The sequence below is a fragment of the Trematomus bernacchii genome, unplaced genomic scaffold, assembly GCF_902827165.1.
Source record: "Trematomus bernacchii unplaced genomic scaffold, fTreBer1.1, whole genome shotgun sequence".
NCBI classification, from domain to species: domain Eukaryota; kingdom Metazoa; phylum Chordata; class Actinopteri; order Perciformes; family Nototheniidae; genus Trematomus; species Trematomus bernacchii.
Window position 1 is genome coordinate 7,131,715 of NW_022987828.1, and position 27,868 is coordinate 7,159,582.

The following is a 27,868-nucleotide window of genomic DNA, read 5'->3' on the forward strand; positions in this document are numbered from 1 at the left end:
AGTCCTCTACGAATCGATACAACTCTTAACATAATTTGTTATCCTCTGAAAGAAGTTTGTCTGTGTGAGTTTGTGTTTACATTGCCAGGTCTGAATGCTGCAGAGTGTCTGGTCTTTCATCACTGTGTTGTTATAGTGGATGCGTTCACCCTGGTTAACCCCTGGCTCACCCCTGGCTCCCTGCCCACATCTGGAGAGAAACAGCAACAAGGAAAAACTATTTTCCATTGCTTTACTATCCAGGATCTCTGTTACCCTGTTCCAGTGTCATTATACAGAGGTATGTCCGTGCACACACACATACACCACCTTCCAGCAGAAATAACCACCAGTGGAGGCACTTAAGAAGCAAGAGTGGGCGAGTGAGCTCTAAAAATGTAGTTGAGAGCGGGGTGGAAAATTCAGCTGCAGCCCTGCTGGAGAGACAGACGGAGAGAGCTCCTTAAGAAATCTGTAGATGGTGTCGAGAGAAGTGAGGGATTACATTAGGAGAGTGTAAGTACTGCACTTGTCATGATCAAAGCTGCTATTAGTGCTCTTAGTGGGGATCAAATCAGGCTCATAAGACATGTAACATGAGCGCAAATGGAGGAGCTGTCAAGAAGTTTGTGGTATATTAATTTCTTTCATTGTTTTAAGGTGTCCTATGTTGGTGAGCTGAGAAGGTGTAGGTACGAGCCTTTGGTTAGGGCCTGTTTTGATGTTAATGTGGAGTCTTGGTGAAGACACTAACCATGCTCAGGCTCAGCATGCTCTCATAACTGTATAACCTTTCCAGAGACACTCTTTGATGAAATATTCCCTCATTGTGAAAGGTCCAATTATATATTTTCTTCTGTTTTTGTTGTCATTAAGATTTTTATTACATGTTTCACATTATATACATCAATGCAGAACAAACATAAACAAAACCAAAGGGTTCCAACTTAAAGGCATGCAAAAACAACCCTCCGGCACCCCAATACTTCTTACACATACACATGCCTATACATACACATATAAAGCAACGCATTAATACACATTTACAACATATATAGCATATACATATATATACATATACAGATATACTTCCTTACATAGTACCCTGTACCCTCTCTAAGACGATGCAACTTTAATATAGGCCAAGAAGATGTGCCATATTCCCTAATTTAGCTTGGGACGTTATTTACCCTGGCGATCATAATCTCAAAGGCAGTCTCTGTCATGAGTTTGAGCCATTCTGTAAACTCTCGCATATGTGGACTCTTCAAGTTCCAAATCTCTGTGCCACAACAAAGAACTTGATCTGAAAGTAGCTTGAAGCTCGTTGAAAGACAAACAACACTCCTGACACCATATCCATAGCTCATACAACAAACAAACACACACACACACACACTCCCACACACAAATATAGAAGTTGCACAGTCGAGTCTCTCCTATCAGATGGAGCGCGCCTAAATCACACTGAAGGTGACCCCTTGTCCTCTGATGGTTGACAGCAATGGGACTGATGGGTCCCTGTTCCATTACGAGTGATTATATCATTTAGATACAGATGGGCTGTTTAACCCAGCAGCTGTCCTCATCACACTCACCAGACTGAGCCCCTGGTTAATAGCTCACAAGAAGCCATGAAGCTAACAGAGGCTGGCAGTGAAGAGGAAACACACACATTGAAGACATGGGCACCAAAAAGGGTTTAGGACAATTCTCTGCCTCAACCAGGGATGTGTGGTCCATGTCAACTTAAACGGTATCCTAAACCCTTTTGTGCTCATTAATTAATAAAAAGCTGAACTCACCAGCAGAGGGCGAAGCAGCTCCAGATTTAAACCCGAATGAAATCAATTTTAGAAATGGACCAGATTTCTGCTGAAATTACATAACCCTGTTGTCTAGTGTGGGATGATCAGATGGATTTTGGCATGTCAGAAATGTTCATCAGCTGTTTGTAATTCCATCATCCGATTTACCACATGTCAAAAGACCAATCATTAACTATAATACTTAATAGTACTCGGGAAGTATAGTACTGCAGAAAAAAACGGACCATATTGTCTGCCTCTTTCACCATCTGCAGCTCCATATTTGACTTGTTTTACTGGTTTCCATCTATAGTACAATGCTTCCTCTTTCTTTGTTTGACAAGTGTAAACATAGAAGTTGTACGTTTTGGGGGTGCAGAAAATAGCAGAGTAAAACATGTATGGTGAGCAAACATTGTAAAGCAAGCACATTCATGCATTGAAGGGGCATAAACGGGTTAAGTATTTTAACATGACACTTTCTTTTTATTATTAAAAGGAAACAAATCTGCTGATGCAGTTTTTCTTTTCCTCTTTTTCTTACAAATGAAAGGTGCACTTATCCTATCAGCTATGAGCATTATGTCAGACAAATGCCTAAAACAACAAACAGAACAAAGGAAACAGGGACTTTTCAGAAGGAAATATGTCTTTAAAAAATGTTGCACTCGATGCACCCACACAGCCTCTCTCTAGTGGCCCCTCAACTCAGCAGCAAGTTGCTCACATGACTCTTGAAAAAGAGCACTGCTCTCTAAGCCCTTAAGAGAAGCACAGGAACATTTAACATGGATAAGACACATGCACACATTGAACTGGTGTGGTTGTGGGATGAGCGCAGACACACTCGGAAATGGAAGCGTAGATTTTCTCTCCTCCTCCTACACAGGCAGCCTGGCTCAGAGGGGCTCCGTCTCCCTCCCAGGCTCTCTGATCTGGGAGTCACTAAACACCTGCTGCCTGCTTTCAGACAGGCAGGGAGAGAGGCAGTGAAGGGGGGGGGGGGGGCAGCAGTCAAGCAGCCTGAGGTTGGGTATGACAGCGAGAGGAAAGGAGACACAGGCTTCAGAGGAAATGCAGAGCGTCATGACTTAGAAGAAAACATGTAAACAGGAGTGGAGCAGGATGTAAAAAGGCAACGTGATGGCAAGAGTTTACGTCGACACTTAAGGAATATCAGAAACCTTTTGTCACTCGCAGAATGTTTGATGCCTTCAAGGAGGTGCTGGTAGCAGCGTGTGATTTGTTGCCCCTCTTTTGTAACCTCTGCTGGTTATAAAAACAGTGTAAATGCCACATAATCTCCCCTGTGGGTTACTTATAGGCCTCTTGGCCCAGTGATCCATTCTTCTAATCTCCCACTGTTCATTTGTCAGTCTTGTCTCCTCCGGGTCTTTCCCCAATTCCTTCCTCATCCTTCACACTGTGCTTGCTTCATCCCTGGCTTTATCCAAAGGAGTCTTAAGGAACTCCCACTGGGAATACAATCCTAGAACAATAGGAGAGACAGTGTCTGTGTAGCTTTAATGTAGAGCAGAAGAGAGTCATGGCTTGAGACTTATGTGTTGTTATGTTCCTATTTACAAAAATGAGGCCAAAGATTAATTTTTACAAGAGCGACAGGTTTTTATCCCACTGATTTAAATCCGGTATTTTCTGATAGCTCCTCCTCTGTATGAATCCCTGACCACATCATGTCCTCTCATGACCTTTCAGCTCGTGTTCGCCATCACAATGCTGAACGGATACAGATTGACAGACCAATGTGATGCCCAGTGCAAACACCAAAGCAGAAGTCTGATCCTTAAATCTGAAAAATGAAAAAAACATGGCTATTGGTGGTACAGACCAGTAAGATATCTTTGCATTTACCCTCCAACTCTCCTAGTGGTTCAATTACAGTACACTGTTGCTATATTTTCTGCAGACGGAATAATGAACTGTATATCAAATCAGACGGGCATAAACTGGTGCCAGACATTAATCGAAGGAAAGTCAGCCCACATAATTGCTTTGCCGAGTTTGGTAGGAAGTTACCAATACATAAAACAATTGTTTCTACTTGATTCATAATTTGTACGGGTGCCAACCTTTCCCACTTCATAATTGATGCAGAGTTTAGGAAATGCATTAGTTCAATGTATAATGTATTGGCATGTATAATATTATATGTATTTTCCTGCTTTGTTATGAGCTTACAGGGCATTATACTGGGCAAGTCCCCTAACATGCAGGAAGAAACAAGTGTCTTACTTTGAGGGAGAGTTATAGTAGCTGTGTGTAATGGTCTGTAGCTGCCCTCTACTGGTCCACACTGTTTAGTACAGCCAACTGCTCGAGTCTCTGGACACAACAGTGAACACCACTCTCTTTGTTTTTAATATGGAGTGCCAGTCGCCTTTTCTGGCCTTCTGTCATCTGAAGTATGTGTTTAAATATGGTTTGTATTTTAAGTTGTGCAGTAAATGCAGACACTCAAAGGAAAAGGAAAAATAAACGTGTTCTGGTGGAGTTGTACCTGCAAATCTAAACTAGGAGATTTCAGATCATAAGCTAACATATGGTAAGGGTGCATCAGAATATTTATGGTGTTGCTTGGTGGGGACTTTACTACTTTTATTCTCATACTCTAGCTTGAATATACTTCTCTGCCTTTCAAATGTTGTCCACTAGTGGTCACTGCTGGGATGGAGAACAAATAAATATAAGGTCTGTACTGACTAGCATTTTAATCCATACAGTAGTAGATGACTAAATACCACGCATGGGCATATTTGTTCATATACACACATACACACACACATACAAAAACCAATTATGTTCCAATCCATATTTTCCTATCTTTAGAACAGCTTTCAAGGAATATTCATTAGTAATTAAATGGAAGTGTTATAGTCACATTTCTCTCCCAGCTGGAAGAGTCATGCATCATTAGTCACTTAGAGTTTCAGCTTCATTAACACCTCCTCTTTCCTATATGGACTCCAGTAAAGTATAATGTAAATGAGTGTGTTTGTGAAGTTTTGTATATGCCTATCTTCCCCTGTGCTCTCACAGTCCATCCGTTTGCCCTCGGGGCGATGCCTGCTCCTGGAGACGTGGCTTTGCTTTTTGCCTGCAGATGGCAGCAGCGCCATGGAGCTTATTCCATAGAACTACAGTTATAAATAAATAATATAAACTATTTCATTTATGATTAAACGGTATGTTTCTGTTCATTATCAATACGGATCAGACATGGAGACTGTAAGTGCTCTCTTATTACCTTATTGAACTGTGTTTGTTTATTGTTGTTTGCCATCCTTGTCAGTTCACCTTTGGGTGATGTTTGGGTTGTGTTTATCAATTATTCATAGACATTATCTAGGTGAGCGTTTTGATTCTTGGACCTATCCTTTTGATATTTGTGTATAGATCTGCATCATATCATATAAGCACATTATATGTTTTTAAAAGTGTGAAGTACGCTTTTTTTTGAGAAAATCATCATTTACACTTTCCAACAATCTGGATTATCTGTTGTAAACCTTCAATTAATTGTACAGTAGGCAAAATCGTGTTGACGTTTTTTTCATTTGAACCCCACCACTTTATCTTAACTATGGAGTGTTATTCCATATCAAGTCCTCTCACAGCACATCAAAGGGGAGGGTACAAATAGGTAAAATGTTGGACGCAATCTCCTCAGAAGAAAACGTCCCCATGGATACGGATGATTGCCTTGCTCATTCAGCCGTTTAGTTACCCTCCATTATTTTCTGTTTCACTGTAAATGTGTGACATCCCCAACATCTGCTTTCATGTTTGAATCGAATGATGCTATCATAGAAATCTACAAATCTAATATACAAGTGGGACTTAGTGATATTCTGTGACAGGGAAAAACAGTGTTTGGGTGGATTTATGTGCATGTCTAAAATAATGTAAGATGAATGTTTATATGACATGTATAAGATATGAACTTCAGTATCTGAAATCTGTGTTCATATGAGGTGAAGGGAAGAACATCATTATTTAGTTTACACATAAAACATAAAAAAACAGGATTCTTTGCAAAAGTGGGAAGTCTTGACACCTCAATTCAAGTTGGCAAATGCTTTTATTTAGATCACTTTATTACTGGATGTTTGAATTAAGAAACACTCCTTATTCATTTGACCTCTGTCTTTGAACCAGCACAATCAGCAGCTTTAAATCACTACCTGAGCTCACACAGATTCTCTTTTGTCAAACTTGCACACTGTAAATGTGAACTTTTATATACATGCTGTTTTATAATCCACGTCCAATCCCCACTTGCTTGTATTTTACAACTCTTCAGAGGGCAAACAAAAACATTGAGCAGGCGTTGGTCTGAGCTCTGTGATGACTTTAAGGCTTAACTGATCATCCCTGAAGCCGAGTGCTTCCACCTGTGCCTCTTTCTCGCTCCTCCCTTTCTGTCTTCTGTCACATGCTCACAGTGAATAGACTGTTGAGTGGGTTTCACCAGCTGGTGCCTTTGCCTGCCACATAAATAGTATTAAAAACAAATGTGTGTGTATGTGCACGTGTTTTTGCCAGACACTTGAGTGGAGTGTCAGTGTCACATCTGCCCTCCAACATTCCTGTGTGCATTTGTGCTCATATGGCAGCCTGCACAGACTGCTGCACAGTGCCAAATCTGGAGAAAAAAAAATCCTTATGACGTTCTGCGAAACTCACAAATGTGATCTTTCATAACATTTTCCCTCTGCAGCTGACCAACCTTAGTTTAGAAAAAGAAAAGGGGGAAGCAGGTGAGGTCAATCAGACAGTCGTGTTGATTTATCCTCCAGTTGACCTGCCAGAAAAGACCCAGATATCCAGTCTGCTTGATGATGTTTCTGACAGTCACAGCTCTGAGGCCTCCAGGGTCTCCACCTTAATGATGGATCCAATCACTGTCTGTCTGTCTGTCTGTCTGTCTGTCTGTCTGTCTGTCTGTCTGTCTGTCTGTCTGTCTGTCTACTTCCCCCTTTTTTGATCACTGACATTTCGAGACTGGCACTATTTTAAGACCTTGAATGAACACAATTAAGAGCTGCTGGCATTTTATTGACGCCTCAATTAAAACATCAACACTTATAACAAAAGGTATTGTCAGCTGATAATTGGTGCTAAAAGGGCTTTCCGTGCCAGCTGTTGTGCTCGTTGTTTTTGTTGTGTTTCTTGGTATTAGTTGTTAATGGACTGCAGTGTGGATTCACACTCTGGACATCTTGGTGGTGGTGACTCACACTCCTAGATGGAAAGACTTGACACACACACACACACACACACACACACACACACACAGCTTGGGAGTCTTGGCACAAATCCTGGACGTGTGTCAAAGTTTCTTAAACAACAACACATGCAGGTCTGTCTATCTGAAGCAGCCACACCCCTCCTTCCACTCCTTTAATCCCCTCCCCCATACCCTCCTGTTAAAAATCGTCATCTTCATACTTGGTAACCATCAGCTCATCCTGACACTAATTGTATCTACTACTCTGTCTGCTTGGCTCTGCTGATGGCACATCAGTGTCGCAGGCTACCTGATATATGGGTGAGAGGGTCTGACATGTTTTACCTCACCCACAGTGTCAGAGCTGAAATGTTGGTTATGTAGCTGTACTGGAAGGAAGACATGTGTCTGAGTGACAGGTGATATTCTGAGAGAAGACAAAACTTCTTCTGACTTCAAATTTGAGTCACAATCATGGTCAAAAACTTTAAAGTTGACATTTCTCATAAGTTTGTCGCTAAGTTGGTTGTTTCAGATATTTTTGATGCAGAAAACAACTTCCAAATGATGTTCCAACTTCCACATTTCCACAAATAACCTAAACATAGTGTTGTTAAAGTAGGGCCATTTTAGAATGAACAGTGCATTTGAGCAATCCACTGTAGAGGCATTCATAACTTTTATGCAATAAGTGGAATAGTTACTTTGTATTTTCTTTCATTTTTGTTACATGATGTTAAAATATAAAAAGCCCCAAATATTCAAATTATTTTACATTAACACATTTATTTTTTGCAATTGCCTATCAACAATGATCTGACAAAGTACTACTTGAGCATATACTTGACTGTTTCATCTCAAACTGCAACAGTCAGCAACACCTGTGATCGCTGTGAGTTGGTAAAGTAAACACCCTCAATAGTTCCTAACTTGCAGCTCATTAAGAAGCTGTTCTGGTGTTTGACCATACAGCTCTGTCACACAAACGGTTATTTAAAACATATTGAAATAGCCTAACTACTGTGAGGAGGAACTGAAACAAATGCACAACTTTTTTTTAAAGATAAGCTTTTTTTAAATAAATATCTAGCCGGGTGTTATTGTGCTAATGGCAGAATCATCAAGACTGACTGACATACGGATTCACCTTAAACCAAAGATCAGTTCAGAGTCCCTAACAGAGTCCCTAACAGATCCCTTCCTGTTTTATGGGTTAAGTGTTGTACCTAGAATTGCACTTGCCTTGCTTTAAATTCTAGACATATAAATATTGGTTACCTTTCTTTTTCTTCCTTCATATACTAATAACCAAAAAGCTTGCAGTATTAGACTTGGACCTTTTACCATCAGATCATACACCCTAATCCCATCTGTACTGTATGTGTGTGGGTGTCTGAGTGTGTGTGTGTGATATAACAGTCACCACTGCAAGTCTGTAATCCTTCATGCTGCACTGATTACTCAATCTTTCACTTCAGTTCTTCTTCAGTTCAGTAGGTGTATGGATCTTCTCGCTGTCTTTCTCAAACTACATTGTGACCTTGTGTTTTGTTAGTGTGTGATCAGTGTTGAAATAAGTGTTTTTGCATCACTCAAATGCGTATACATAATTAGGTAAAAAGGGGGATGATTATTTCTTCATTGTCTATAATGCTGCTGTAGACTTTTAGGATTATTTTTTCTCTTTTTAGTATAATTTGCGTTTTTACAACTTCATTTATATTTGGCTATACATGTCATCTGAGATTCTTCCTCACTGGGGAAATGTTATTAAATCTGCTATAAGTGTTGAGCTATGCGGTATGGATAAGCTAATATTTTATAACATGTTGTCAGAGTCAGATATGCAGTATACTGGGAGTATATGAAGACAGGGCCTGAAGGCAGCAGACAAATACAGCTGGATGGATTTCTGAGGTTTTTCTCTAAAAACAGCTGCTAGCTGTGACCAAAAACAACGATGAGGGGGTTGAGAGTGAATTATGTAGTGATGCAGCCTGTAAAGAAATAAGCTTAAACTCAATACAGCCAAGATTTCTTGTGATCAACACTATTAGGCCTCTCACATACAAGTAGTCATGTGATACATAGAATGTTTTCTCATTTATTCACCTCTTCCTAAGTTCCTCTTAACTGTTTGCTTGAGAAAGGTCCTAAGAATGTCAGATGTATTCATCATATGTTCTTAAAGTGAAGAATGGTCCACACTGTATTTTTATAATGATGAATCCCATTGTGCGTCAGGGCCGTGTGCAAATGCAGAAATTGTAACACCCAAACTAAAGTATAACACCGGTTAGTTAGAAATACATGAAATAACTCAGTAGTGGAGGTATTTCTACAGGAAACAAGCCATCGTATATAGAAGCATTAGAAGAGGGTATCAAATCAAATAGAAAAATGCATGGTATGCTATTTGTTGTTCAGTGAACACCGGAGGAGGGGGGCACAACAGATGTCAGTAAAACAACAAAGGGTTATTTCCTAGGTGGGTTACAGGAAGACATTTATTCTTAATGGTTATTGAATGATGCCTAATGATTATTGACACTCTGAACTGACAGGTTTCCAATAGGAACCACGCACAAATTGCAGAGTTGTACCTGCAGTAAGCAACGTAGGAATGTGCCAATCCCTAAGAAGTCATGATTCAGCATTATTAATTAGTGAGTAATCCTCATACTGAGTCAGAAAAACCTTTCCCATCTGGCCTCCCACATGCTCACAATCTTGCTGTGTTTCTTGGTTGTGTCAGTGCTCTTTCCTCTGACTTACAGTGGTGCGTCGAGTGCAGAACCGCTCGCTGTCAAACACTCACCTTTACTTTGACCCTTTTCTTTGACTCCGTAATGAGAATGAGAGTACAGAGCTTGTAGAAAGAAAACAAGAACGTTTAGGGGAAGCATCTGCCTGACGTTTGATAGATTTTCTCTTTGACCTAAGACACAGACAGATGTGTGTGTGTTTGCATCTGCCACTCAGACTACCAGAAAAATCCATGGAGTCAGGGGTTGCTGTGGTAACGGTAATCACTTTTAATTCCACATCAGGGAGAAGGAGCGAGGATAAAGGTGGAGCGGCAGCCGTTTAGTAGGGTAATGTGAGGGAGGAACAATATAATGCATCAACAGGGGAAACAAGAGCAGTGTGTTTCCTTGTTAAGTGACTAGTGGTCACATTTAGACATTTTGATAAGGATGACGACTTTATATAAATACCTTTCTTTCTCAGTGCCACACGATTAGCAAAATACTCCTCCTCTCCCCCCTCTTCTCTTTCCTCCTTCCTCTCTGCTGGCAAGAAATAATCCATTCATCAGCTGCTGGAGACAGTATTTGTCCGACAACCTCTCTCTCTTTCTCCCCTGTCAGGCTTTTTCTCTCTTCTTAAGTTTTACCACAGTGGAGAAAGGAGCGAAATATATGAATTATGTATTCCCCTTTTTGCCCCATCTCCACCTCCCTACCTGTCTCTTCATGTAGCTTCACTTTTGCCCCATCTCCACCTCCCTACCTGCCTCTTCATGTAGCTTCACTTTTGCTCCTACACTCCGCCTCCCCTACTTCTCTTTCCTCACTGTTATGAATACCATTAATGAGCAGGCGAGAGACAGACATACACAGAAGGACGGTGCGTGACGCTAATTAATGGGTTTGCTTTGTTTCCTCTGTCACTTTACTGAACCTCCTGCTGGCTCAAACATATACACACACACACACACACACACACACACACACACACACACACACACACCCTCAGAAGCTGTCTTCTTTATGAGCTTCGAGTGGAGGAAAACATCAACAAGATGTAGGAGTGTGCAGCTAGAGAGAATAACCACCACCTGCCACTCAAGCCAGTCTGCTCGTAGTATACTACACACACACACACACACACACACACACACACACACACACACACACACACACACACAAACTCTCGCATGTGCGCCTGTCCGTAATGTTCCGGCACACTCCGCTCTCAGCCAATGAGAGGCCAGATAGGGGCTTCTCAGAACGTGAGAGGGAGGAGGCAGAGCACTGCTGGCTGATTGACAGCCAGCGCCCTACAGGTGGAGAGAAGAGCAGAGCCGAGAGAGAGAGAGAAGGGGGAGGACAGGAGAGGGAGGAAAGAGTAGGGGTGAGTGAAGAGCAGAAGCGAGGCAGCCGCAAACAGACTTTCATATACACACACTCACACACTTACAGTGCTCAGTTCCTCCTCCTACCTTGAGAGCTTCCCTCGGCAGACTAGCCGACACCATCACTATCATCACTATCATCACCTCCACTCCAACACAGCTGCACCAAGATGAGCCAGTGCAGGAAAAGGTGCAAGAGGCAGCTCACCAAGGTGGCTCGCTATTTCTACCACTTCCTCATGGGAACACTCACTCAAGGTAGGCACCCATAAACTTCCACTTTCACCCCCAGGGCTTTTACGGCTGAGTTGTTTTCCGTCAGTCCAGAAGCAAAGTGAAGGTGGCCATCACTGGAGTTTGTTGTGTTTATACTGTAGCAGGGCTTACTAATATTTGCTGATGGTTCGGTGTCCTGTGTCCATGGCTGAGTTGTTTTTCGATCTAAATGATGGTAGAGCAGCACCGAGTAGGGTTTGAGCGTGTGTGTGTGTTTGTCAATTGTGTGCACGTGTGTGTGTATACAGTACGAGTGCTTCGTTTCATCTTCAGACAGAGACCATACAAAGCGTAGATATCAAACAGCTTCATGATTATCCTCTGCATAATGTATGTTCGTATGTATGTATGTATGATTGTGGGTATATGTTTTTGTCACTTTACTCAGCTCCTATGCATAAGAATGAAATGATCAGTATGCAGAGTGGGAATTAGTCTGTTAGGGTTGAAGGAACTCACTCTTCCCTGCATTTTGACCCCGTCCCTTCCTCTCTTCCTCCTTTCCTCTCTATCTAGTAGTCAAACAGATTGCCCCCTAGAAGCAAGTGGCATTCCACCTTCATTGAACAACTCTCAGTGGGAGAAAGACACTCATCCTTTTATCCAGCCCTACAGTCATAGCTCAGTATGACATCAACTCCCCCATCCTCCTCTCTAGCTCTCTCTGTACATTAACACACAACTTTATAATGCTAATCTGTGTGCGCTGAGAAAAGAAAAAAAGTTGAATAAGCGCCTTCTAAATCTTTCCTTGATACTTAGAAGGTCTTCATATTTTTTTCCTCATGCTCTGAGCTTAGTGTTGATTGAATAAAGCGTCCTTTGCTAGAAAGACCCTGCCTCTGCTGCTAAGCTTTACACCCATTTTGAGTGATTTTGGGCAGCTGCTCATTTTGCCTTGGGGACGACACAACAGAGTAGGCTGGTTCTATTGAATCTCACCACTTGATCCTTGAAGGTGGAGATAAAGCCTTGTTTAGATGACCTTGTCAATGGAGCAGTGTGTGAATGCTAATTTGACATCCGTGCCGCTCATCTCCACCTCGGCTTTTCCCCTCGTTATCTGCTCAGACTTTGACATCTGCAGGGGTTCTTGTTCATGCTCTGAAAGCAGGTATTGGTCATGTGTGCATGTGGTTAGAGGCCTGCACAAGCACACACACACTTTATAATCCATTTACATTGTATCAAAACAATAACATTGGATATGATAACCAATTCAGTCCCTGTGTTTGGACAGTGAAACATACTGTAAACGTATTTATCACAATATGTGGCAATGTAGTTATTCAATATATATTAAAAATGTATAGTTATTGGCTTAAATAAAAAATAAGAATTATGTTGATATTATTATAAAAAATACAGTTTATAGGTGCAGTAAAAGCCCAATGCACTTCTTTGCTGTGGTAGTAAAAGTAGTGCTTTAGTGAAACTACTCAAATCACAGGAATGATGTTCCTCAAAAATGGTTGTGTGCCTGAGTTGACTGCTTTACAGTACAACAAGTCAAAATACTATGGGAGGTTAGTTCTGATTCTTCTTTTTTTTAAAGTAAATCAATAATTTACCATTTTTTTTACTTGTAATAGCACCCAGGGAAATGTATGCAAAAATAACCATTCTGTTCAGACAGCTGACTAGCTACCACAGTCCCTGAGCCCTTTTACCGGCTCCACTCAATGAAGTATTTATTAAATGTTAGTGTGTGCGTGTGGGAGTGTGTGTGTGTGTGTGTGTGTGTGTGTGTGTGTGTGTGTGTGTGTGTGTGTGTGTGTGGTGTGTGTGTGTGTGTGTGTGTGTGTGTGTGTGTGTGTGTGTGTGTGTGTGGTGTGTGTGTGTGTGTGTGTGTGTGTGTGTGTGTGTGTTTGTGTGTGTGTGTGTGTGTGTGTGTGTGTGTGTGTGTGTGTGTGTGTGTGTGTGTGTGTGTGTGTGTGTGTGTGTGTGTGTGTGTGTGTGTGTGTGTGTGTGTGTGTGTGTGTGTGTGTATGCACATACACATCCTTAAGTTTACCAAGAATGGAGTTACCATGACTACTGGCTCCTGTTTGTCTGTTTCAATGGCGGAGAGAGAGAGAGAGAGAGAGAGAGAGATGTCTGCTTCAGTGCGGTGGAGCAGTGAGGGCTGAACTGTGTAAAGGCTGTGCGACATAGGGTTTTCATCAAGGCCATTCAGAGTTTGGTATTTGGCTATTGTGGCATTTTTGGCAAGGTGCTGAGGGACGTGCCATTTAAGTCCAGCATTGAGGGCTAACAATTTTCTCTGCCTTCAAACTGTGTATGAAAGTAACGGTGATTTAAACTATGCAAAAAAGGTCACATGACATTAAGAAAGCCCCGGGTTAATTGGTGTTTTTATTCCAGCTCGGTGGATAAAATCAGTAGACCATGTTTGAAATATTTTTCAGTTTTTATTCCCCTAGCCTTGATTCCTCCCAATCTTTCCGGTTATGCTTTTATGTCTTTAATTAGTCTTGTCTATTATAAATATAATCAGAACCCCCTGCCAACCCCTTCATGGACCTACACGATGCTTAAAGCCTGATTGTGTCAGGTAATGGCTTGTTGGTGTTCCTGTGTGTGAACATTACTGATGACACTCATTTGCAGTCACCCTCCTTCTGCCCCTACTCTGCCCACTAATTAGTTTGTTTCATTAGCCTCTGGAAGGGTAAGAAGGCCATGCTTGAGTGTGTGTGTGCACGTGTGCGTCTCCTCTTGTTCTCTGACCTAGAGGATTATTTGTGTCGATTTACCTAATAGTGAGTCTAGCTTTGTTAAGTGAATTTAAAATGAATTAAATACTGTTCTACTTGTTTGCTCTCCCACATACCCACACAATTACATACATTCATATTTCAGTGAAATACACCAACTGCACACACACTGTCTTCTCTTTCCACTTCATCCTGTAGCATGACAGAATCTCAGTCTGTAGACATTTTTTTTTTGCTGTACAGAATCTCTGTGAGCCCTAATCTGTCCTGAGACGAGCCTGTATCGAACTTAAACAGTCCAAAGCTGACAGCTCAGGTCTCCGTCTTCTTTCTGTAGCCCCTCCACTCCGTCTGCGAGATGAATGTGGGTGTAGCAATGCTGGGAAGTTCATGATGTCCCATAAGAACAGTATTCAAGTTGTTCAATGCAATAATTCAACAAAAGTAAGTAGTAAAGAAAAGTAAGACGGAGGATAGTTCAAACCAGTCTCAACATGCCCATGATGTCCTGATAAGAGGTCTAATCAGGCTTTAATGATGCAGCACGAGTAAAACACTTGTTTGGGTGTACATCACATGACAAACAGATGTAATATGTCCATTTTGTGATACTTTTACATACTTTGCATATCCAATATATATATTTGATGGTTTCCAAGTTTTTTTTGTACGAATAACATATAGTCCATGGTGAATAAATGAAATGTGTATGCAAAACTTGTAATCAGTGAAAAATAACCAGTGGTTCTGTCACTGGCTTACCTAACTAGTAAAACCTGTGTTGGATAGGTCAAAAACTCTCATTTGCATTGCCTTATTAATAACCAGTAATCACTATATCAAGAGTACATTTTTTCTGGTGTATTTTAATCATGTTAACAGCCCCATAGCGTTGACAGTTAAATGCATTCCGGTTCTATTTTTGCTAAATGACTAATGTTTCCCAGTCACTTCACGATGACACATTTTCGAATCTAATTAACCAGCAACACCTTTTGCCCAAACAACTTTGGTCCACAGTACACACACATGTTGCTTTGGCTTGTATATTGCTTTACTGTAGCTTGTGATGAATAGTCTTTAAACACCGTTTCATATCTAAAGATGAATGGGTTTGGTAGTTGTGTAATGAGCACATGCTGCTCATTACTGCATATAAATTCACTTCAGGTGCTCCAGATCATGTGTTGAAGAGACCGGCTTCCTGTGATTTATTCATTTTATAAAATGCACCCTCTACCACTGTACCTTCATATTTTACTGCTGTACAATTTCACCTGCACTTTATGGTTTGCAAATAAGTACCAAGAAATGTTCACATTAATTTCCCTCAAAGGAGTAGGAGTCATTTGTTACAGGTGTTGACATTTTTCGGAAAGAAACTGGGCGGTTTTCGCTCATACTAATGAATAACCTCGCATTGCCTCCCACATGTGGTGAGTTACCTTTTTGTGGCATGTTGCACACTCTCAGATGGACACACACATCAACACACATACTTTTCTACAGGCTGTTTTTTAGTTTCAGTACCTTGAAGCTGATTCTCATTGCTGCTCACTTGTTGTTTTGACCAAAGAGATTTTGTTATCAACCTTTCATCTATGAATAAAATATGTTCAGCCTTGGCCCCATCAGATGCTGAGCTTATGTGTTTATAAGGTACTTCTGCTTTTTGTATTTTATTATGAAAAGCTTTCCAACTTCGTGCCTTGCATACACACATATTTGTGTTGCTAGACATTTGAAGAACAAATTATTTTACAAACCGTTGTTTAAGAATTCTTTCATCTTTCATCTAAACGTATCCCCTTCAAGCCCCTGTAGAGTTGATTAACTTTAACAGTGTCAACTCTGCACCCTCTCTCTCGTCTCTGACAAATATCATTATTCTCCCGTCCATTACTTTCCTCTACTTTTGACTAAAATGTACATCAAACATTATTTTTTCGCTCAATGAATAAAACACAGGCAGCCTGATTGTCAACTCTGACTGACGTATGCTTGCAGGGGTTACAGTGTGTGTGTGGGTGTGTTTTTTTGCGTGCAATTGCGTGTACTAAGACATATCACAGTGTGTGGTAATGGCACTCACAGTGGGACGAGTTTGTTCATTACCATAAGGATAACTCACGGTGCTCCAATCCCTACCCCTTTGTTGTATCATATTAATGCAATGTAGGCAATATAAAAAACAGCGGGAAGCAGTGCTTTAGCCTCGGGTTTGGGTAGACATGAGTTGCTTGGCAGAACCAGAGGGATACATTTGGAATAATTTACAAGCCTTGTTCCACTTCATTTGAGATTCAGCCAAGTTGTGACAACAGTTTTGTCATTTCATAATCGACTAATTCATAATCTAAAATATCATAATATTGAATAAAAAGATAGAAAAGCAACAAAGGGAGAAGACATATATAAAGACAGAAACAATGCCACATCCTTTCACGTCTAAGTGCTCACATTTTACATTTTAGGAACACACTTGTGTTGTCGTCAGACGTGAAGATTCTCACTTAAATGATCTCTGCTGATTATTCCCGCCAGATGTTGACACCTTCTGACTCTTACCTTCACAGTCAATATAAAATAGGCAGTGCTGGGTGTAACGGAGTTACAGTAATGTATTACTTTTTGCTTTAACGAAGTAATGTAACGCATTACTAATGGAATTTGGGTAATATACTACCCGTTACAATTCTCAGTAACGCAGTTACAACTCATTTTAACCCGAAATGAAATGGTGTTTTGTTTTTAAGAATTCACTAACATCGCGAGACATTCCGGCACCGGAGAAAAATTGTGCCAGTAGATTAGTAAACCTGGTGTTTACGTAATTAGTCAGGCTGATCTTGATGAGCCTGAAGGGTGTTCTTTTCCCCATAATGACCAAGTCGCTGCACATTATCCTGCTTATTACATGGCCAGATACTAAACAAACTAAGGAATCGACTCCCAATATCAATTGAAATGATTTTATTGACTTAAAATTATCGTATTTCTTCCGCTAAAAAAAAAAAAAAACTCCGTTCGAGTATTCAACTAAGCCTTGTAAGAAAAGTTGTTAGTAGCCTTAAGGGCCTAGACCAGGGGTAGGCAAGTAAGTTTGGCCGTGGGCCAATTTTTGGCTGAGCCACAAGATGGCGGGCCAGAACATAATCAAAGCCTAATTCAAGGAATTTATTTTGGTAAGAGGGCGCAGCGCCCCTGTTCCCCGGTTCAGAAAAAACTCTGATATCGCTGATAACCCTCCCCATCAACACTCTAATGCCCAGTCAGATCCGCTGATTGGTTCACTGATGATATAGGCGCCCAATCCAGAGCCTCTGGATAGACCCGCCCAAAGGGAGGATCGTCGTCTCTAGCCCCATTTCAGTCCCATGTTAAAAGTCAGGGCTATTATCTGTATTTTAACAGACTTATCTTTTAAATTGAGGTGCATTTATTGTTCTCTTCAAAGTTAATTTTCTTCTGAAATTTTAGGGAGGATGGTCCTCCCTTTCCTCAATGGACGAGCCTCCACTGAGTGAGTTATTAACTAGGTAGCAGTGTTATTTAACATACTTTTATTCTGATAAGTATTGTCAAGTTCTCTGGGTTTTTGGCATTTATTTGAGTGTTTGCCCACTATTGAGAGGCTTGAGGGGCAACAGAGGACGCATGGACAACTGGAATCCTTTTTCCTTTTCTTTATTTCAACTTTTCAAGGACACATTAGGATTCTTTCAGGTTGAAAACCTTTAAAAAATACAAAATAAATAAATTACAGCATGTTTTGCTTTGCAATTTATTTAATATATTATAACCTAAATTAATCAGTAACCAAGTATTTTACTCAACTCAATGTATTTAATAGTTAAAGGGGACCTATCATGCAAAATGCACTTTTGTACGTCTTTTATACATGAATATGTGTCCCCGGTGTTCCAGGGAACTCACCAAGTGTCAGAAAACACAACCCTCTCTATTTTCCTCCATACCCAAATCTCTAAAAAAGGGGCTGCAATGGATCTGATAAAAACTGATCCAGATTTGAACACTGTCCTGACGTCAGGACGGTGGCGCTACGGCTATTGGGCCAACTCTCCACCTATCAGGGGAATGTGGGGTTGGGCCACGGCCGGCCATTGCCGCTCGAAAGCGCTGGAGACACTGTAGTACATATGCCAGGCCTGTACGTGGCGCTGTAGTCTGCCACAAAAGCAGCGAAGAAGACTTCCCGCGCATGGTTGCCATGGTTACCCTTCTGTTTATTCTCCGCTGTGGCTTTTGTTCTCCCTCCCCGAGGCAAGCACTGTAATTCTCTCCGGTTAGTCCACCAGCAGATGACAAACACCCACCTCTCCGCCTCTCCGCCTCTTCCAAGGAACGACCGTGCGGCAGAGTTTCAGTTAGGTTTTCTTTCGCCGGTCAAGATGTCCGTTAAAGTTTAAATCTTCCGGACAAAATTAGAAAAGTGCCGGTCAAAGGTCTTCTTTGTTATTTATTGAGCTTTAAAACAAATGAATAACGACTCTATATAATAATATAAGAATAAAACACGGAGGACGGAGATCTCTTTTTCTCCCCCTCTTCTGACTTGATCAGAGCACGCTCCCCTCTCCTGCAGGGGGGCGTGGTCAGCTGCAGCTCACAGAATCAGCCCCCTGCAAAACAGGGCTGGAGAACAGCAAATAGAGTGAAATGAGGCATGGCTAAAATGCATGATCTGTTTGGTATTTTGAAAACAGAAACGTATAAATACACCTTCTATAGGTATGGCCCTACAATATATCATTTAAATATAGCATGATAGGTGTCCCTTAAATAAGTACTTTAATTGACGTCAGTGCACCCCGCTGCCTGATTGTGCCTGTGCTGTATGTCATTCATTCTCAACATAGATAAAAGTACAATAAGCATTCTTCAGGTGTAGGTAGATTCTCTATTCGGACATTATAGCCTATATGTGCGACTGTCGGTCCGATGTTGTAAAAAAAAAAAAAAAAAAAAAAAATCTCAAAATATTTTTTGATTTTTTATTCTCAAAATGACGGGCCAAATATTATTGCTGGCGGGCCAACAATGGCCCGCGGGCCGCCTGTTGCCGACCCATGGCCTAGACAGTTGCTGCACTAAACTACATTTTAGCATTTAAAATACCTAGCCATTATTTTGCGGTTATTTTGGTGAAAGTAACTCAAAAGTAATATAAAAGTTATGTAACTCATTACATTTCAGAGACAGTAATATTGTAATGTAACTTATTACTTAAAAAAGACAGTAATAAGTAATACTAGCCTATGTAATGTATTACATTTTGGAAGTAACTTGCCCAACACTGAAAATAGGTGGCCTAAAAATAAACTCCCCTTAGAAGTTCAAGGTCGAACACTGAGCAGAAAAAGGCTTCTCTTTGAAGATCTATATTTAAACATGACATCTCTGTCTAGCACCTGCTTCCAATTGTATGCACATGCAGTGACATCATAGATGAATTTATTAAAGGAGAAGCGACAGTTGGTTTGTAGATATGTGTGCACTCGTATATGCTGAATAATCCCTCTGTGTATCTGTTGCTTGATCCCTTATCCTTTTTTTCCTCTGGCATGAATCCCACTGTTTTAGCTCTAATCTGCTCCATGCTGTCCACATCTGGCTCAGTCCCAGGCTGATTGAGTCAGAGCTTGCTCTTCCCGTAAGGTATTTTAGTTTCTATGTCAGTGTGGCGTATGCACTCATATCCATTTCTAATATGATTTGAAGCGGTTAACAGGCTTCTCACCTCTGACTCTGACTTCCTCTCAAGAGATACAGGGAGAAAGACAAGAAGCTAGAAAAGATACTTGATTAAATTGAAGTTCTCGTCTGGAGCTAATGCCGGTGCTAGCTGTATTCTAATTGGACGGTACAGGCTGCTCCTGTCATCCTCCATCTCTCTGGAGAAGAACTCGTTGGCCTGCTGCAGAGCGGCCTGTTGATCTTCAGCTGCTTGTAGGTCAGTTTGCTGTGCCAGCGGGGCTTTCAGGTGGAAGCCTTGTCCCTGTCAAAGCCCGACACCCTTCTGCTCCACACTTCCTGGGCAGCATTAGTAACAGCTCTCCAGCCGGCCTCTTGCCCCCCCTTCACCTCCATCTATCCCTCCCTCGTCGTTTTCCCACTCACGAGAGAGGTGAAACATCACCATCATCCATCATGTGTATACACACACACATACCTCGCACGCGCTAAAAATAAACCCCTATTAGCAGCAGTCTTAGCGTGGGAGGGGGGGGGGGGGGTGAATAGGGAAAAACTAGGTGTGAAGGGGAGGGGGTGGCAGCGAGAGAGTGAAAGGGAAAAGCAATGCATTGTGCTGAGAGGTATAGGAGAAGGTAAAGGTTTAATAAGGATTGACTTTCTTACTGGGATTGGTGAATACATTCAAAATGTGACCATAGTTATTTTTATTGTGTGAAGTGTATAAGGCGTTGTTGGTTGGTTTGGTATTTGAGGTCCACAGAATATAGATATTACCTCAATCATATGAAATGTGGTTGATTTAACAGTCATCAGGACAGTTACAGGGTAAGAATGTTGTCTTCTGACACATTAAGAAAATCTCTCCTTAGGAATTAGTTTTGTTTACTGTTTCAGTGAAGCAGCATTTATTTATTTCCAAATTAATGTGTTTTAATAATTTTAGCATACAGTATCCAGAATATGTCAGTTATGACTTTTTTTAACGGCTCTGCTGAAATTGGCTCTTCAGGCAAAAATAAATTAACTTTGTAGTTCAAATAAGGATGTAGCTGACATCAGAATTTTTATTTATTATTATTTATTTTATTTTAAAAACTAGGTGTGAAGGGGAGGGGGTGGCAGCGAGAGAGTGAAAGGGAAAAGCAATGCATTGTGCTGAGAGGTATAGGAGAAATTGAAGGTAAAGGTTTAAACTAGTGAGAGAATCGCTGGCAACTACAACAAAATGAACATATTTGACCGTGATTTAATTGTAATACACGTTTCAAAATGATGCCGAAGTAACAACATACTGATACCGGTTAGTAAAAACCATGAATTAATGCTTTGACAAGTCTGCAGACAGACGGCAGGCGAAAAACCTTTTAAAATGCGTGTTATCTGAATGAAGATCGGCTAAGCTAACGTTGTATATGCTTCGACCGTCCGCACTCACAACAACGGCCTACAGACATAAATAAAGCAGCGACTGTATTCGCCATGACACAGACAGTCTGTGGTTCGTACTTGTTTAACTTTTGTCTAGTTTCTGAACAGATATGAGGAGCTGTGAGCTCTGAGGGCTAACAGCTAACGGCGGTTTTGTGTTTCGCATTGAAGATGACGTCACGGCTCCGCCTACACTGCGTTACTATAGGTACTACCCCAGTTCCTGCCTGGCCTAACAAGGCCTAACGAGGCCTAGCCATACCGTACTAAGCCGAGCGAGGCCCTGCAGTGGAAAACCGCCATTACTGGTGTGGTTTCCGGGTCGGCGATACAGCGAGACAGCGCGAAACTCATCCTGAGCACACACAAACACTCACAGCCGAAGTAAAAACAATAAGTGTGGCTTGATATTGGCATAAAAACCTTCATAACACACAAGGAGACGGGTAATAACCGGAAAAGCATGACATGGGACCTTTAAGATATATTTGAGTCTCTTTTTCATCGTCTGAGTATTGTCCTCTTTCTTTATCAATGTTCAGTGAGAACCTTGAAAGGTTTTTCTTCCACAATACTGGACCTCTCAACAGCCTCTTTATGTGTTTTTCAAGAGATGTTGCATTTATTCTTTCTACAGACATAACTCAACCTCCTCCGACAACAAAAGACTGTCGGATGTCTGTTTCTCTGTGTGTCTCTCTCCTTGTTGCTGAAATACAGCTTGTGGTGTGTTTTTCTCTTAACCCTCAAGTTGTTTTTCTCTTTACATTTCCAAATACTACACAGTAACATTGCGTTGCTGGATAGGCATATCATGTTCTAAGTATGCATGATAAAAAGTAATCTTTATTATATTGTACTGCACCTATGTTAATATGTCTGAAGATACTATAAAGCTCTAAGGGTGCATGTTTTGCTGGGCTCCGGGTCTTTCTCCTTGACCTCTGTATGGTCAACTGGAACACACTCACAGTTTCTCTTCCCTCTGCACCCGAACACAAGGAGGAACATTGTGGACGATTTAGCAGATGTATCCAGTTCCTCCTTTGTCCTTCAGGTTTCCTTCAACTTGCTTAACCCAACACAGGTAGCCCCCACCTCCATCTCTGCATCATATACTAAAAAACTCTATTGCTTAAAACTCTGATCTTTCAACAATCCTAATAGAATCCAGTCCAAGTATCAATGAAGTACGCGTAAAATAACTCAGCAGTGTTGTGGTCTGTGCCACACTGACTTTCTGGCATTGTTAAAATGTCAACCAGATATATAAGTAATAAACTAATCCATACTGTACATGCGGTTTGAAATCTCCCCAGCTCCCCCAAAATTCAGAACATTCAATTTACACTTTAATGACTTGTTCTCAATTTTTCAGGGGAGATTTTTAGTAGTATTTTGATAAATAATTAATTTTCTAATCAGTGCTTTCCAGCCAGCCCCTCAGTCATTAGAGCCTAACTAACGCAATGGAAGTGTATTTTCCGTCCTTCGTTGACAAGTTCCCTTGGCAGGTGGATAAATTTACTGCTAACTATAGCTATCAGAGCAGTGAATAAATCCAATCTAACTATAGCTATTAAAGGCCTCTGGGATTTTTCAGTTACACACCCACAGCTTTGTGGATGTGAGCACAATGCGTTCACCGGTCTAACACTAGATAAATAGAAGAGCACCATATAGTTAGCACTGTGATAACAAACACATTATGAAACTGTTGTGTAAAGCACTATCCTTCCTTATTTTATGTATAGATACATTATTTAATGTATTGGAAGTATGATCATGTAACTAGTAAAGGGCAAGATTTGATTCAGGTCGATTATGATGCAAAGGTACAGTCACTTTAGGTTTTTGTTGAACTATATTTTTCCATATTTGCCCAATAAAAGGGTTGATGAAAGTTAAACATACATATTGTTTATAAGAAAATAAATTATAAACTATGCATGAAATTGACAGTCCAGTTTTCACTGAGCAAATGACTTTCCCACTGTTTCTATAGGACAAATGAGCATCATGAGTGCTTCAGTAGAAGTGAAAGCAAATATTGATATACTGGAAATGTAAAGTCACCTTATCTTTACTTATAAAAAGCCCTGCTTTGTTAAAAATACAATTGCTGTGATTTGAGTGATAATGCAAGGGCACCTTGATCAGGATATTTTTTTGAATTAATAATACTCACGCTGCAACATAATAGATTAATTATTCTAATTACGTTGCTGATCAATTCAGTAATTGTTATCTTTATTTGTTTATGAAAAAAAATCAACAGACATGGACAATAGGAGCCTGATATTACATATTACATATTTCAAAATAGTTTTAAACCTTAGCAACTATTAGAGAACAAAAAACCTTGAGCATTTTGGACTGATAGGAACATTGAATTAGGTGTTATCCCTCTGTCTTACTTTATTTTCATCCTCCTGTCTTCCTCTTTGAGTCACACTCGATGTAATGGACAGCCGTGGACGGTAACAAAGAAAGGATGCCCATCAGGCCTATCCACCAGGGAGGCCTGTGGTCAGAGGCACTAAAAGTCTGGAGGTCCCCAACAGGGACAGGGCTGTCCGCTTCACTCAGCCATTCAGGCATGAAGACGCCAGACCTCGGACAGGGACGACCTTGAGAGGCTGTGTCACTGACCTCTGGTCCACATGAGAGAGAGGGAGCAAGAGAAAGCGAGAAAAGAGAGAGAGAGAGAGAGAGAGAGAGAGAGGAAAGGACGGGGGGTAAGGAGATAGAAGTGCAGGTCAATGGAGGTGAGGCAGGAGGGAAATCATTGCAGTAAGAGTGTGAACCTACGAAGTGATGGAGAAAAACATAAATAAATCTAACAAAAGAAGAAGTGGGACACAGAAATGAGACAAAGTTTAAAAATAACTGTCAGACTTCAGCCCGTTTATCGTCCCCGGTGCTGCCATTGTGTTTCTTCATTCTTGCCCCCAATGCTTTCTCTCTCTTCACACTGCAGTGCCAGCTGGTAATGATTACGATAATAGCATGTCAGGGCCGTTTGAAGCAGGTTCCATCAGACAGGATTAAAGTGTTTCACACACTAACACATTTAGATAATTTAGTCAAAGGACCGATGAGGAAAGGGACAATTAAGTGAATTATATTACTAATGATGATAAAGATGGTTATGGTGTAACAACATCACAACTCACCCTCGGCTTTTTCTAGGATGAATATAGAATCTAAATAAAATCACAAAACAACAAACTTGTTAAATTAATAACAAAACAGCTACAAAAATATGTTTACCCAGCTGAGAGATCAGCACCATATTTGATTGACAACAATTTTCGACACCTCACTTCTCCCTGTTACTATAAATGTGACACTTGCTTGTCAATTTCTTGAGTGGCTCTTGTCTGTCATATTTTTGCACTGTGTGTGTGTGTGTGTGTGTGTGTGTGTGTGTGTGTGTGTGTGTGTGTGTGTGTGTGTGTGTGTGTGTGTGTGTGTGTGTGTGTGTGTGTGTGTGTGTGTGTGTGTGTGTGTGTGTGTGTGTGTGTGTGTGTGTGTGTGTGTGTGTGTGTGTGTGTTTCTGGCTGTGTGTGTGTGTGTGTTTCTGGCTGTGTGTGTGTGTGTGTTTCTGGCTGTGTGTGTGTGTGTGTGTTTCTGGCTGTGTGTGTGTGTGTGTGTGTGTGTGTGTGTGTTTCTGGCTGTGTGTTTCTGGCTGTGTGTGTGTGTGTTTCTGGCTGTGTGTGTGTCTGTTTCTGGCTGTGTGTGTGTCTGTTTCTGGCTGTGTGTGTGTCTGTTTCTGGCTGTGTTTCTGGCTGGCTGTCACAGATGGGAGTTGGACTGTCATTCAAAGGCTTTGTATCACTTTTATTTTTTAAATACACATACAGCAAAGAGCCTACATTTAAAATATTATTCATTATGTGAAGTTTTGCTGTTCTAAACAAAGAAATTGTGTCCAAAATATGATTTTACCCTTTTTAATTCTGACCATGTCAAGTGTTTTACTAACAATGTGAGTGTGTTTCATGTTGGAACCACTAGCGAATAAAAGTAATTGTTATGCTTTGTAGATATCAAACAACTGGAGGGCACATAGAGTGCAGAGCGCAGCAGTGATAGACTTCGTCACCACATGAAGGATAAGCAGCATGTTCTAATATAGCACTCCTGATTATAATATTATACTGACAATTAGTTATCATGAGTAGCAAAAGCTATCTTTAACCTTTTTGTAATTAAATAAAAATATACTGCATCTTCTACATCCCAAATGACCTCCAGTTAGGTCATTGCCCCCCATGAGACACATGGACATTTCTAGGCATGTCCTTGGTGAAAGTCAAGCAAATTCAAATCACATTAATATGGAAACCAGAATATACATTACGTTTGTTCTCTATCATACTCAAGTGTTCCAGTTCCATGTGTTATTAATACTGTGGTGTCCTTGGAAGGCTGTTCACACATGAATATTATATATACACTTCATCACTTCATGTGCCTACAGTGTCACGTACATGTAATGTAGATGTGTGCCACTGCATCTAAATATTTGTGCTTCTGTGGGTCTAAATCACAGTTAATAACTTCACCTGTGCTTCCATTGTATCGTCTTCCTCGTAATCATCACTTCCACAGTTTCCCTCTTTTACTCTCTGTGCAGCTGCCTTCCTGCTGTTCACTCTTCTTGTCCGTCTCCGAGGCGGCATGATGTCAGTCTGACTCCATTTACTCAGGTCCAAGCCAATTGTGTGTGTGTGTGTGCTCATGATCCACACACACGTGCACACACACACATGTGGATATATGTAATCTCATCAGTTCCCACCTCCGGTTCTCCAAATCTGATTCCTCTCAAGACTATTTTTAGCTTTGGAGGCCCACTCCTACTGTGTAACACGTCATGGCCTGTGTTCCTGCTTGCCTTTGTGAAAATAGGTGTGTGTGTGTGTGTGTGTGTGTGTGTGTGTGTGTGTGTGTGTGTGTGTGTGTGTGTGTGTGTGTGTGTGTGTGTGTGTGTGTGTGTGTGTGTGTGTGTGTGTGTGTGTGTGTGTGTGTGTGTGTGTGTGTGTGTGTGTGTGTGTGTGTGTGTGTGTGTGTGTGTGTGTGTGTGTGTGTGTGTGTGTGTGTGTGTGTGTGTATAGCAGTTTTTCCAGGAATCTAGTGACTGCTTGAATGTGTTTTACTTAAGGTTTGCTCAGTCAAATTATAAAAAGAAAAATATATCTTCTCCCTTATCTCAGCGCTGCAGATTACTTAGTATTCAATATGTGTGTAGAGTTAAAGCGATGCAATGACTTAAACATACTTCTGTTAAAGGGGGCAGACAGGATTTAGCTTTTTGATGTCAATACTGAAGGAAACTTTATAAGTTTGAGAACAGTATTGGATTTAAAAAAGAGATATCTATGAATAATGATTAAAGTACTTTTTATGAATGAGATTCACACAAGAAGAGACTAACTGTCAAATGACTTACATTGTCACTTATGCCAGGGAGACACAAATGATCCCCAGTGAAAATATGTTCCCATTGGAAATACAACACAGTGATTGGGAGTTATATACAGTATCTTCCCTTATACACACATGTAATGGGTGCAAATGTAATAGTGTTTGTTGTGCTCACAGCATTAAAACACCCTTTAAAAAAGTCAACACCATCTCGCATAATCAGTGTCCTTGTTAGTCTGGAAAATCCATAGAGCTCACTGTCAACCGATTGTATGGGAGCTACCATATGTATTCAGCAGAATAGCTTCAATGAAAACTGTTTACACCGCCTCTGTCCATTATCAGTGGAGAAGACATTGTTATATGGAAAGAACGCTGCTGTTGAAAATTAAGTTTTTTATATTTTGAGACAAAACTAACAGTTCACCTGCAGTGTACTGCGATGAGGCAGCACTTCTTCATGCCTACTACTACTACAGGAAAATAATATGTATTTGGATTAACCAATCCTGGAGATATTAGCATAAGCTAACACTGTAAATAATGTAGAGGGTGTACAGTAGAGGACAGCTGATGGGTCCCATGAGTGGACAAACAAAGAAATCAATAAAGAGCCGTCTACATTATGCAAAAACTAGAAAACAATCGCTGACCAAGATTAGCACTGATTGTATTCCGTCTGACAAGGATACATTGATCAGGCTAAATATAAAAATATCTTCAGACACATATAATATATACTTTAAAGCTGGGAGCACAGCAGGAAAATGATTATAACTATTACCCTCTGGGAGGCATATGCAACTCTTATTAAATATCCGTACTCTGTATGTATGTTTGTGTGCTTGCTCTGCAGAATACTAATGGGGGCCATAGCCTGCTCGGCCATGATATGATAATGAAGTTTGTCATGTCCACAAGGTTTTAAAATATTAGAGGGACAGCACAGCTGAAACTATAAGTGCAGTTAAAAACATGCTGAACCGTGTGTGTGTTGTCTTGTGTGTATGTGTGTGTTGAATGCTGGATCAATACAGGCACAGGCACAATATAACAGCCAGTCTGTGTGGTTTTTACCAATACATGGAGTTGAGTGAAAATGTGGAAGGTGTGAACTTTGTGC

At 40.8% G+C, this 27,868-nt stretch overlaps 1 protein-coding gene across 3 annotated transcripts in view; it reads left to right on the plus strand.

Annotated features, from left to right (window-relative positions):
- LOC117499387 (Kv channel-interacting protein 2) overlaps window positions 1-27,868 on the plus strand; it is a 93,562-nt gene that overhangs the window by 26,616 nt on the left and 39,078 nt on the right. The window contains exon 1 of one of the 3 annotated variants that reach the window (XM_034151735.1): window positions 11,167-11,431. The exons of the other annotated variants lie outside the window; for them this stretch is intronic. Coding sequence (XP_034007626.1) covers window positions 11,344-11,431 — 88 coding nt within the window. The 5' untranslated portion in view covers window positions 11,167-11,343. Of the gene's footprint in view, window positions 1-11,166; window positions 11,432-27,868 lie in introns of those variants that run through there. 3 annotated transcript variants of the gene reach the window in all.